General features: G+C 38.5%; 1 protein-coding gene across 3 annotated transcripts in view; it reads left to right on the top strand.

Annotated features, from left to right (window-relative positions):
* The window catches only part of LOC128783673 (cohesin subunit SA-2-like), a 75,190-nt gene that overhangs the window by 23,931 nt on the left and 37,686 nt on the right, over positions 1-13,573 (top strand). For all 3 annotated transcript variants that reach the window (XM_053934647.1, XM_053934649.1, XM_053934648.1), the window contains 7 exons: positions 7,317-7,424; positions 9,366-9,474; positions 10,297-10,414; positions 11,287-11,390; positions 11,830-11,922; positions 12,008-12,097; positions 13,120-13,323. In XM_053934647.1, the coding sequence (XP_053790622.1) occupies positions 7,317-7,424; positions 9,366-9,474; positions 10,297-10,414; positions 11,287-11,390; positions 11,830-11,922; positions 12,008-12,097; positions 13,120-13,323 (826 nt within the window). The remainder of the gene's footprint in view (positions 1-7,316; positions 7,425-9,365; positions 9,475-10,296; positions 10,415-11,286; positions 11,391-11,829; positions 11,923-12,007; positions 12,098-13,119; positions 13,324-13,573) is intronic.

Raw genomic sequence — 13,573 nt, forward strand, 5'->3', positions numbered from 1 at the left:
AACCTTTGAGCCCATAGCACACTGATTGACAGGAAATGAGCAAGTGTGTGATTTTTCTGAGGTAGAAGACTAACAGAAGAGTTGTTTCCTTGGGAAATTTACCTGCCAGCCATAGATTTGGTAGGATAATGGCAAGCTGGAAGTGTGGGGAAGAATGACACTTAGTATTGCAGAAGTATATAAATCTGATTCTGATACATCCTTGAGCAGCATGTTTATTTTAGAAATGTCTTCATTTGCAAAATATGTGTAGATTAAATTTTCTGTCCCTCTTTTTCAAAGCAAAATGGGAATAAAAACTTCACTGCATTCCATTGATAATACAGTTGAGATGTTAGGACTCAGTGTCTCCTCTGAGAGTGTAAGTTGAATTTTGGTGATGCAGATGCTTATTTCCATGTACAGCATGAGACGTTATCCAATAGCCTTGTGGGATCTGCTTCTCTATTTAAGCCAGAAGTATTATTCATTGCTAGAGGAGCATGTAGGCCGTAGTGGTCCAACTAATATTGTGCTGTAGATAATTAACATTAAATATCAAGTATGTTTGTATATTGAGGTGCTGCTTTATTGTCTCCTGTCTCACTGCACATTCCACTGGTTTGAATGGCATTTTTTCCAGGCCTCCTTCAATAGGCACAGCAGAACAGCATATGATGCTGTGAGCACTGCACCCTCTTCTGAAGGTAGTGCTGTTGTTTGGGCCTCACTAGTAGTAGGGAGGGCTGTATTGTTTCTGTGTTCACAATGTCCATTTCTACATCCCTTGGTTCCCCATGGTGCCTAGCTGTTGGGACAAAGCACAATGCTGTGTCCATGGATAACATGTCCCTGTGCTAGGAGGAGCAGCTCACCATTGTTGAAGTACAAAGATTCCATACAGCAGTTATGGCTGCACTTGTTCCGTATCTGAATTAACAAGAGCTATATTGGCACTGCAGCTGTTTATCATCTCTGGCTTTATTATAAGGGATCACGTTCTCATTAATGCAAGCTGCAGCTATAAAAGTTTGATCAATGTTTCTTTTTCCCTGAAGCAATTTTTTCTGAATTTTGCTTAAATATGGTTTCCAGTGTGAATAAATGCCATCTAAATTTTTCTGAATGATATTTTTCCATCATAAGATGCAACTTTCATAAGTAAAATTAGCACATTATGAAATTGTTTTTAATTAAGCCATGTAGAGACTTAGCGAATACATTCTTTTCTTTATTTTTGCTCATCTGTTGCATAGCCATCCTCCTTTCTTCCACTGTACCCCCCCCCAGTTGTTCTGAGCCCTGCTGATTTGGCATAATTATTGGAGTGATGAAAGTGTGCACTGGAGACTCAAATAAGCAAATTCAACAACAACTCTTCTCTTTGATAAGAGTAGTCCTGACCAGTCTATAACTTTGTGTGAAGAGAATGCATACAATATAGCCAGTCACATGTACAGGCTTCTTAATAAGAGCCTCCATCAAGATCCTTTTCTAGCAGGGGAAAAGCTGATGCCTTAGTACCTGCAATAGTGGCAGAAAGGACTTGCTGCTGGCACTGCAGAAACAAAGACCTGCAGGGCTAATGTGTCTCAAATAGGTGTGTCTCATAGCTCAAAAGCTGTGTCTGGATATTGAGCAGTAGTGCTGCTTGTTACATGCAGTAAAGCATGAAATTGATTTGGGGACAGCAACTCCCCTGCCTCAAAGGGGATGATAAAATAATAAATGACAGCTTGTATAAATGGCATGGCTACTAGTATGCATTGGTGTAATAAAATTTTTGCCACTTTTGTCATGCTGTCTTGGCCTCTCTTTTAACGACTAATTTTTGTCATCTGCAAATTTGGCAACTGAATTCAAGTGGGCCAACTTGGGTTTTTAGTGAGATGTGAGAGACCTTTCAGATCAAGTTTCTGAAAGCTATTTTTAAAGCTGCTGGAAAGAATCTCTGTCTGAATTCTCTCTATTTCATCTGGAATCACTAATTTTTTAAAAAACATATAGTCTTCACTGGTGAGGTACAGACCTTCAGAACATTTCTCTAATCTTGGAGTAGATATTTTGTTATGACGTGACATGAGTCATCCAGTAATAGCTTTTTTTTCTTCCAATTACTCGGTTGGGTAATTTTTCTTGGGAAAAATACATTATGTCAGTAACTTTCTTTGACTGACTTCCACAGTTGTCTTTTGCGTTGGCACAGCAGCAAGACCTTGTTGCTAATTGACCGTTTTTGTGATGTTTCACAGTGGCAGCAGAGCTCTGTGCCATGTATGGTAGTAACAGGTCTGAGCATCTCTCAACCATGACTGCATTCCAGTTCTGTGGAATATACACTGACTACTCTGTGTACTACTGCCCATAAAGCTGCTCTGCCTTTACATTCTCTCTCTTGATAGCTAGAGAGGCAGTGAAAACACTTACCTTTTCAATTCACTTATATGTGTTACATTATTAAAAAAAATTCCAGTGATGATTCAGAACTCTCTTGCTATGCATATACTTAGTTTTTTTCAAATTCATATTTGTATTTTATTCTTGTGTATCTCTGTGAGCTGAGATTTTTTCCTTCTTGTTTGTTCCATGTTGTCTCAATTGAATGCCAGTCTTTGGGCTAGTAGATTTCTGTTTTTACACAGCATGATGTGATCCTGAGATGGAAATGAGCCTATGAGGTTTAGCATAATAGAAATTATTAATGGTACTGAATTATGCATAATTGTTAGCATTAATGTTGCAAAGGATCTGACAGGGAATAGAACTAGGAAGGAAATAAAGGGAAGAAAACATGAGTGACAATGAGAGACCAAGGTAAAAAAAGCATTGCCTTTTAGGAGGCAAATTAGTTCAGTGTGCCTACTGCTAGACAATTCTGTTAATTTTTGTGAGCTTAACTACCTAAAACTGTAGAGGGATTTTGGAAAAGAGCAGCAAAAGTAATTAGGTAACCACAGTAGATTCATGGGGAAAGGTTACAGGTGGTGTGGGTAGGGGCACAAATCTACAATTAGCTTGAATATGTAAATAGCCCAGGGGAAAATGACTTTGATTTACTTTAGTTAAACATAACTAGAAATTAAGCTGAGTTTTAAACACAAAACACATCGGTCTGCCACAGCATAATCACAGTGTATTGCAACATGCTAATCCCATTGTACAGTGGGTGGGAAAGGACTATTGTTACATTTTAGTGGCAACTGTATTGTCGTTTTGCTAATCACCAAAGTGTGTCTTGAAATAACCTGCAATGAGAGCAGAGGAGCGAGAGTGAGACTGCAGAACAGTTTAGTAGTACGTGACTTTTGTACTTAAAATTTTTATTGCAGACATTAGAATACTTTTAACATACTTTTTTTTTTTTTGGTTGACAGTGCTCTGTGCACATATACTGCTTTTACAGTGCATCTGCAGTTTTGGATGTTTAACTCGACTTAATTTTAAATGCAAAGTGACCAGATTATTTTTTGATTGAGATGCTATACCTTGGATTGTCATCACCATAATGTGTACCAGATCTTACCCTGCACAGCCACTAAAAACAAAGACTAGAGTAAAACTCTGTAAAGTGTGTCAGGTGTGTTTTTATTTTACTCTTGTGATTTTGATGGTTGTCCTTGGTGTGAGCAACAGCGTAGACCAAGTCAAGTAACTCCAGCAGTCATACCTCTTGCATGCAGCAGAATGAAACAAAAAGGAAGATACGAAATATTTCAACTCGTGCCATATGCAGAACAAAATGGGTCTGTGATCTCCCTCTAGAATATCCCAGTTTCTTCTGGGACATGAAGACTGGGACATGTTCACACTGAAGTGCAAAGAAAATGGTATGTCATGAGATTGGTATGTGGAAGGCCATGCCTGTTTATTTTTAGGCACCTAAACGCCGGCAGGCACTTCTGGCTTAACCTTTATCTGTTGCTTGGCATTCTGAGGGCTGTAAATTTGCAGCAGTATTACTGCTGTATTTGAAGTATTCTTTATGTGGTTAATGATTATCTGATGGATGTGAAAAAGAAAGGCACCCATTTAGTATGGTAGTGTTAGTGCTGGTGGTTGCAGGTGTAATCAAGTGCTGCTGCTTGCAGAGGCAGGTAAAATGCCTGAGCACTCATTTCAGTGGGAGTTACAAGCCTAAACCTCATCATGGTCAGAGAGTAGTGGTTGAACAGTAGTAGTAGTAGTAGTGCACGCAGGTATTCCCTCCCACTCAAGAAAGGAAAAAGCAGAAGATCAGGTGCTCAAGTGGTGTCAGGAGTGTCTGTCAGCTTGTGTTGCAAAGGAAATGGATTCTTCTCCCTTCCTTTGCTTCGCTGCTGTTTGGGGGTGCTTCATTTGCAGCTGGAGCAGCATCTCACCTACTTATGTCTTGAGGAGGGAGGAAATAATACTGCACTAGATTAATGTAATGGGTAAATCCCCAACCTCTTAGAAGACAAAGTTAAAAATGGAGAGGTTGGGATTTTGGAAATCACAGAATGGCTGAAGTTAGGAGGGTTGTCTGGTCCAGCCCTGACAAGAGGGCTGAAGAAGAGCCACGTAGAGCGCATTGCCCAGGACTGCAGCTGTATGGTTTTTGAGTATTCCAGCCTCCCTTGGCAGCCTGTGCCAGTTCTCTGTCACCCTCACAGTAAAAATGTGTTTCCCAGTGTTCAATAGGAGCCTCCTGTGTTTTTGTTTGTGCCTGTTGCTTCTGGTCCTGGGTACCAGGAGAAGAAGCCTGTATCTGTCTTCTTACTTCCACCACCAATTACTTACAGACATTGCTAAGATCCCCCTGAACCTTCTTTCTTCCAGGCTGAACAGTCCCAGCTCCCTTGACCTTTCCTCAAAGGAGAGATGATCCAGATTATCCTTGTGATGCTTTCTTGGTCTCTCCCCAGTCTGTCTCTTGTCTGTCCCAGCCCTGGACACAGCACTCCAGGTGTGGCTTCACCAGTGCTGTGTAGAGGGGAAGGATCACCTCTCCAAACCTGCTGGTAAAGCTTAATGCAGATTGAGATACCATTCACCTAATTTTCAAGAAAACATTGGTGGCTCATGTTCAACTTGGTGTCCACCAGCATTCCCAGGTTCTTTTCTAAGGATAGAAAATACTTATGGAAAAGCAGTTTCATTAGTACTGGAAAGGAATGGTCCTTAATTTCTGTCCAGAGAGATAGGTATTGCTGAGCTCTTCAAGCTATCTGAGCAATTTAGTCAAGGAACTATTTTAAAATATTAACATTTAGATATTGCATTCATTATTTCTATAAATGTGCTAAAGAGAGAAACCTGAAATATAAAGAAGAAAAAAATTAAATATAAAAAAATGTGTGCATTTGACTGGCATGGTCATACAGGAGATTTCATTTAAGCATAAGAAAAAGGTTTTTCACTGTGGGAGTGATCCAATACTGGAACACATTGCCAGAGATGTTGTAGAGTCCTTGACTTCATGGATTGGACACATCAGCCTGCTGTAGCTGATCCTCTTGTGAGCAGGGGGTTGGAGCAGATGATCTGCAGAGGTGCTGACCATCCTCAATGCTCTATGATTCTGTATTAATTCAGTCTAGATCACTGTATGCTTGTGAAATGTCTTATAATCCCAGCTCTCCACTGGTTTTGAAAAAAATATATATAGAGAAAAAATGAGAAAGACATCTTCATGGAAACTAGTGCTTTAAAAGAACTCAATAATAGATTGACATTAAAAAGAATGAAAGAAACATTGTCAGACTGCTATTTTTTTTCTGTAAATTCCCCATAGCATTTTAATATTTATTATATAATGTCTTTTTATTCCTGTAAGTGCTCTTTGTTGTCATTCTTTGTTTTACTCTCACTTGTTGAACTTGTAGAAGTTTAATAAATTTGATCATTCATGGCTTCACAGGACACACCACTGCTTTTTCGTATGCTCTAATGCACCATAAAACCATATTACTTCTTTCATTTTTTTACTGTTTAACATCAATAAACACATTTTTACTCTACTCTTCCAGTTCTGTAGATAGTTAAATGAGTGACATAAATATTTCTCTTTATGGTGATTTCTTGGTATGTATTCCTTTACATTTCCTATATGTTCTATTACTGCAAATATATTCTCAAGGTAATTGCATGTTTAAAGAGTCCACCACAACATGCCTTAAGTGTGTAAGGCAGCTTTTATTTCACATTATCCTGTGAGACTGATTCATCACTTTTGGAGACATACCATTAGCACTTTCATTTAAAGATCTTTTTAATGGATGCTCCAGTGATAATCTCACCTAATGTGAGCTCACTTCTTCTCAGTCAGGTTGGAGGCTATTTTGGAGCTTTGTGACTTGTGAGGATGCTAAAGGATGCAATGGGTTGGAGACAAATGGGCAAGCATAGGAAGGAGTGCTGATTTTTTGTAGACATTACTATTAGCAGGAGAATAGCATGAATCCTCAGTTGTAGGGAGGGTGTTGGACCACAGCTATAGATGGTTTTAAAATGTTACTACTCAAGGATTGAATGCAGTGATCCATAAAAACCCTTTCCTCTTGCCTGGGTGTAGTAAGTGTAAGGATCTCATATGTTGCTCTTGCATTCTCTGGAGTAGCCTATTCCAGTGACATTGCTGTGGCAGCAAGAAGCAGGTATTTGGAAACTGTAATCCTGGTTTTGGACTTCGCTGCTCTGGTATCTCTTCATTGGGTTATTCTGCCTTGATGCTTCAGTTTCTTTTTTGTAAATATTTGATATGAATACCATTTCTACCTCTCAGAGAATGTTCTAGGTGTACTATTTGGCATGTGGTGTTCTCAAGATGTGTAGCTGAATGAAAAAAGTCATGACTTTGAATGTGTTTGTGCAGAGAGGTCACAGCCATAAGCGTGCCATCAAGAATATGTTTTGATTTCTTTTTGCACGGGATTCTATTGTAATAGAATATAGGTTATAAAATACGGGAATAAATAACTTAAAATAATTTATACTACAGAATGAAGGTTTCTAATTGTTATCTTCTATAGTGAACATCTAAGCATAAAGGCATGATTTTCCTGTTTTATTGCTATTACTCTTTTTACCATGATCACTAATAATCTGTAATTATACTTTAAATTAATGTTCGTGTCTATGCAGTGGGCCTGATTTGTCATGGCTTACACAGACCTCTGTTTCTCTACACAGTGAGTAAAAGAACGCTACCAATTTTGTTTGAGAGCATTTTTAGAAATGCCCTACAAAAATTTACACATAGCTGTGTAAACAAGTTGCACGGTTATGGAGAATCAAGTCTAGTAAAAGCTGGACATAACATTCATGCTATTCTTTGCAGATAAACCTGGACTATAACTTCCGTTGTTATTTTTGCCTAGGAACTGTGAGGATGTGTTATCAGCTGAAGACTGTGAAATGTTATACCAGTTTGTTTATACCACTCACCGTCCACTTGCAGTAGCAGCTGGGGAATTCCTTTATAAAAGGTATCTCTGCCTGCCTACTTCTTGCATATTCTCATTTGTTTTGGAATGAAGGTGGATTTATTTAAGGGGGACATTAAGCATCATTTTTTCTGCTGAAAGTGTGTGTCACCTTTCTTCTGGTAATCAGAAGAAAATGCTGTCTGGGGGTGATTGCATGTTTTCCTGCACAGCCCTGAAACAATAGACGTGAGAAAAGTTGTAAGACTAACACAGGGAATATGAAACCAGTTGATCCACAAGTGCCATGCTATGTTGAGAACATGCCCTCTTTCTCTCTACTTTCCCATTGCTTTGCTTCTGACAAGCTAATCTGTCACCTGACATCTGCTGGATTTTCATAGTTTGGTGATTAATCACAAAAAAATGGCCTCCTCTCTTCAGAAGTTGCCTTATACATTGTAAAGGCTTTGAATAATGAGAGATGCAGCAGATTAAAAAGACCTCCCAGTTTCCTGTCAGATTAATGAAATACAGGGTTTATCTTCCCCAGGAGTAACTCTTATAAATGGGCTTCTTATAACAATGGTTGCATGAAGTTGTATGGAATTAGCATGCTAAAAAGGGAAGAGACAAATATTCTGTCTTTACTGTTGAGAGAAATAATCTTGACTTACAAAAATAAATGAAAATAAAAATATTTAGGCAAGGATTTTGTGGGGGAACATTCAGAAATAATAATTGTGTTTCCAGACATACAGAATCTCTTCCTAGTTGTCTTTTCCTGTCTAACTGAAATGTTGGCATTCTGGAATATGTGGAGCTAAGTCCAACAGAAAGACAAATGAAGAGAAACTTCTGTTTTGATGAATCTGCTGTTACATTTACTAGACTTGTAGTTTGTGTTGTTCCTAATATGCTCTCATAAATTAGATGTTTCTTCTCTCAGAACTCTGCTGCATTTTGCTACCAGAGTGATTGCCCTGATAACGTCACTTTTTCTACCCAGCTCAACAGTGCCTTGTGAACATCTTGACCCTGTAAATCTCATCCTTGCTCTTGTTTGCTCAGTGCTTCTCTCCAGCACTTTTTCCAGTATAGAATGTTCATTTTGGTGTGATAAGAGATGTTAGTGACCCCTCCTTTTCCTGGTTATACTGCTAAGTTTTAGTATAAATGCTTATACTTTCCACCCCTGTTGCTTCTTCTTCTCGGTTTGCAGAAAATCTCCTCCATGTGTGCATATTTTAACTTAGGTTACTTAATTACTAAGCTTAATTACTTAGCTGGTGTAAATTATACCAGCAGAAACTCTTCCTGAATGCACAAGCTTTTGCTGACATTTAGTAGAGTGGTCCAGCTCTTAAATCCAAGCTGTTTGGGCCTTAGATTAATCTGCATGGATGGCCTTCCTGTATTTATCTTGGGATTAGCACTTTTTGTGGGTAGTCAGAGTCATTTTGGATAAAGGGGGAAATGGAAGTGTCATACTGTGCTTCATACCTCAGACAGAAGAGGAAGAACAGAGTTTCCATTGTATTTGTGACGTTAATTGCCTTTTATAATTACAAGATACTGTGCTTTCCTTAAGAAGCTGCAGTTCCAAGATGCACTGTGATGTGAATAGTGGCTGTGTGGTAATATCTCTCCTGTGTTGTTAAGGTTTTAAATTTGGCCAAGAGCAAGCCTCTTTTCAAGCATGAGCAAATGCCTACGTTGTATGATCAGTTTGTGGAATCTGCATCCATCATCCAGAAGGGGGGCAGGGTACCTGTGAAACTATCAGAAATAGTCTCTGCATCCACAAGGATAGCATATCTCTCATAATGGCAAACAATCTTTTTTCCTTCCATCTTATAAAAAAGTCTGATGAGATTTGGGGTAAATAAGTAGACACTTAAGGGAAGTACAGTCCTTGTGATCTTGACAGAAGTAGTGTTACATTGGTAAATGAGTGTAAGGAGAATGTGGCAGAACTGGACTGACTTACTTTTCTTTTGGCAGGCTGCTTAGTCATGAGGGAGATAAGAAAGTTCAGCCCAAAGGAGGAGGAAAGTTTGGGGCGAGCACTGACCAGTTGAAAAGATTAATACACTTTTTCCTGGAGAGTGAGGTGAGAACTGCCCCTGCAGTAAGCCTTTTAAATCCAGTGTTGCATGTTAAATCAATTATCTTCTTGCTTTTGAAAGTAATTTCTGTTGGTGAGCTCTGAAATACGTGGTGTTAGAAAAGTTTTTAGTCTCTAGATTAAGTTTTTAGTGAAGCAATTTCTGTTCTGCTGCATTAAACCTATTTTACAAGTGTGCTAATGGAGAGAATCAGTGCTGAGGCAGTTTCTGGAAAGAGCCTGAAAGACTAATGCCATTGAGTGAGGGTTTTTTGGTACATGCCCATGTCTTTCTCGAGGCAGATGTGGGTTGCTGTACCACGGCTCCATGCTGAGCAAAAACTGTAATTTTATGAGAGTTTTATCAGCTTAAGTGCTGATAAACAGTTCACGGTTTAGCTGTTGCAGTGGTGCAGACCTCTATCTGGCCAAAGTGTCTCAGACATAGCAGTTTTGAATCTTTCTGCAAAGAATTGGATAGATGACTTTTTTCTAGTCCTGTGACTGGATTTTTGGTTGTTAAAATCAGCAATATAAATCAATACAGAAACTAGTTTCAGATATTATTTAATTTAAATTTAAATTCCTATTAAAAGAGAAAATTAAATTTTTATTGCCGGCTTTTCCTGACTTTTCACCCCACTTTCCTGCTTTGTATCAGATTGTTTAAATGTTCATTGGCCTTGAACTAAATATGTTGAAATACTGCATGTGAATATATATGTGAATGACAGAGCTTTGTCATTGGACAAAGGGAGAGGAACATATGAAGCTGTATTTCTTCTACTGATGTGTTTGCTTCTGTAAGCTTGTGTTTTTAATCCCTAGCTACACAAACATGTTACATACCTAGTAGACAGCTTGTGGGACTGGGCAGGCAAATTCCTGAAGGACTGGGAGTGCATGACCACTCTTCTATTAAAAAATGCTGAAGAAGCTGGAGAAGGTGGGTAAGCAAAAAATTTAGTTTTGTCTGAATGAATCTCCCCATGCTATTTTTTGAACCTTGCCTTAGCTAGTTTAGGATCATTTCATATTGCAGTACCATTTGGTCCCGAATTGAGGTCCACAACTGCTACAAAGCAGATGCAACTCAATGCTAGTGTAATATTTATATCAACATACTTGTTTTATTCAGTATTCTGTATTTATGTAATGTTTGTTTAGAACCTATGCAATAAATACTTGTAATTAAGCCATAGTGCTTATGTAGTGTTCACTTTGTTTGTCCAAAACTTTTAAATCTAAAAGTATTAATAGACTGAAATGCAGTTTTTGTCAGACTTTTACTCCTTCTTCAAAAGAAAATGAGTAATGTATTGAGTTCACTGACATCTAACACTAGAGGGATTTTTTTTTGGGAGAATTATTTTGAAGTAAATGTAAATAAATCTTTAAAGTCCCTTCCAACCCAAACTCTTATATGATTCTATGGATAGTTGTTGTAGACCTGGAGTTGGTTGTGTGATTAAAATCAGTTTGTAGACCCAGTGAGTTATAGCATTTTGGTACTCAAAGAAGATTTGTCCTAAATGAGACACTAGTCAGTAGAAGATCTTATTAAAACGGCTTGTGTTTTTGCAAGCCCAACTGCCCCAAAAAGTTTAGCCATTAAGGGACTAATGGTACTCAGTAAATGTAGAAAATAATTTCCTTCAAATGAAGTCAAACACTCTCTAGCTGTTTATTTAGAAACACTGCATCTCCCGTTCTTTAGTGTCCTTCCACAGTTCTTCAGGTAAATGAATAGGCTTTACATCAGTTGTTGCTACATCTTCACTTTTCTCTTGTGTGATGCTGAGACTGATTTACTTCCAGCACTGAGCGATGCCCAGGAAAGTGCTCTCATCGAAATCATCCTCGCAACAGTCAGAGAAGCAGCTGAAGGTCATCCTCCAGTGGGCAGAGGTGCAGCCAAAAAAGTCAGTGCATCTTAGTCTTATTTATTGTCCTGTCATCACGTTATCTTTGCCTTATGTACTTTGCCAGACAGCTTGTTCCTAGTTGCAGATGTATCCTAGGAAATAAAATAGCTTATTTTTCTAAAATGCATTTCTTTTCACCTCTAGATCTTATTAGAAGTGGATGTTGAAGGAGATGAGCATTAGAGAAGAGGCAATTGAAGCATGTTATTGACAAATGATGAGCATTTTATCCATGACATGTAGCTGTTCAGCAATTTGCATCTAATTTAAAGTTTAAAAAAAAAAAAAAAAGCATGTGGTTTTCTTTGTGGAAGAGTGTCTCTATCTTAGCTTGATATGCTTGAGACAATGCAATATGAGTTAAGCTTGGGTTTTATGTAAGATTCCACTCAAATCCCAGAGATTTTATAATTGAAACCAAATGCTTTGTCTGCAGATTTTGTCAGTAAAAGAGAAGAAAATCCAATTGGAAGATTGCACAAAAATTACTGAACACTTTATTACGGTGCTTCCTCAGCTCTTGGCAAAGGTAACTAACAGCTGCTCTATGAATGTATGTTAAATATTTCATTAAATTCCTGCAATGTACTCATATCCTGTTTTTTTCTCTGCAGTATTCAACAGATGCACAAAAGGTGGCAAATCTTCTGCAGATTCCTCAGTATTATAATTTAGATGTTTACAGTACAGGACATCTAGAGAAGGTGAATAGGAATTGGGGCAATTGGTTCATGTGGAATGTACTAAATTTATGTGACAGTGTAGGGAGTTTAATGGGATTTGGAACAAGTAGAAAATTGTTGAACAAATGAAATGGTATTATACCTTAAGGAAAGTGGTCTTATTCAGGATTTACTTTTTGGTTTGGAGCTGCAAAGAAAAGCCTTAGTGCTTTTCTTTTTTTTTTTTTTTTTTAGTCAGTTCTGATATGCTGGGTCTGGCCTTGATGGAATATGATTTGTGGTTTTGTGTGGTAGACCCAGCCCTGGGGTTTTTTCATTCCTGGCTGGAGGGAGGGTGGATTATGCCATGTGTCTTAAGTTGGTGTCTCCCAGGAGTTTACTACAGAATAGGTTTCATTCTCTGTGAAGGCTGACTCCCAGCTGCTGGGGAATGACAGTAACTGAAAGATAAGAATGGAGATAGTATATCTGCTGATGGGAAAGGGATGGTCAGAAATGGATAGATGAAATCCTTGAAATAGCTTAATGTCTTCTTAAGCAGGGACGTTTACAGGGAGGCAGTGTTAGGCAAACACTCTGAGGTTAATTTCAGCCCAAAACTTGAACTGGAACAGAGCGAGTCAACAGAATGGCACAAGTTACCTCTTCCCACTAAGAGTGAAGTCCCTGTCACTGACATGATCGAAAATATTACCAATTCTCCATTGCTGAGGGAGACAACTTCCATTGTTTGAAGACAGATTTGTCCTTTGAAAAGGCATCTTTTGTTCCCCATGTAGTGCTAGCCATGTATTGCTAAAGTAGAACGTAAAGCAGCTGCTCCATTCTTTAGGAAGATCTAGAGACATAATGATGAAAGAGAGCTATAAACACAGAAAAAAAAAAAGTTGTGTCCTTTAGTCCTACCCCTCTTCTGCTTAGACTGGTGTTTGTTTCATCTTGTTTATGTGACCCAGAGGGATATATGGGCCTAGTGAAATGATTTAAAGCGTAAGAGGATTTTTGTACAATTTACTTATAAATACCCCTTTTATCACCTGCAGCATTTGGATGCTTTGCTGAGAGAGATAAAAGACATTGTGGCCAAACACTCTGATATGTCTGTCCTCGAGGCTTCCTCCAGGACTTACTATATCCTCTGCCGTGAAGAAATTGCCATCTATAGCCAGGTGGATTGTGCTCGAACTCAAATGATAGATGAGTTGATGAAACAGCTTAACCAGCTACTAGATTGCTTCTGGCAAAAGGTGAGTGTGACTTGTTGAGGGGTAAGCAGACTGTTTCCCTAGGAAAAAAAAGGGAACAAAGAAAATTGAGGGATATGGAAGTATTCTTTGCCTGCTGTTTCTGCTTGAAGGAGGCAGAACTCTAACAGATGGGTTTGCACCTCTGAAAAGAATGGTTCTTCACATTTTAATGAAGCAGATATATTTTGGCCATATATTTTGGCAGGAACAGAGTTGGGAAAATAATTAACAAGATAGTCCACACCACCAA

The sequence above is a fragment of the Vidua chalybeata genome, chromosome 2, assembly GCF_026979565.1.
Source record: "Vidua chalybeata isolate OUT-0048 chromosome 2, bVidCha1 merged haplotype, whole genome shotgun sequence".
NCBI lineage: Eukaryota > Metazoa > Chordata > Aves > Passeriformes > Viduidae > Vidua > Vidua chalybeata.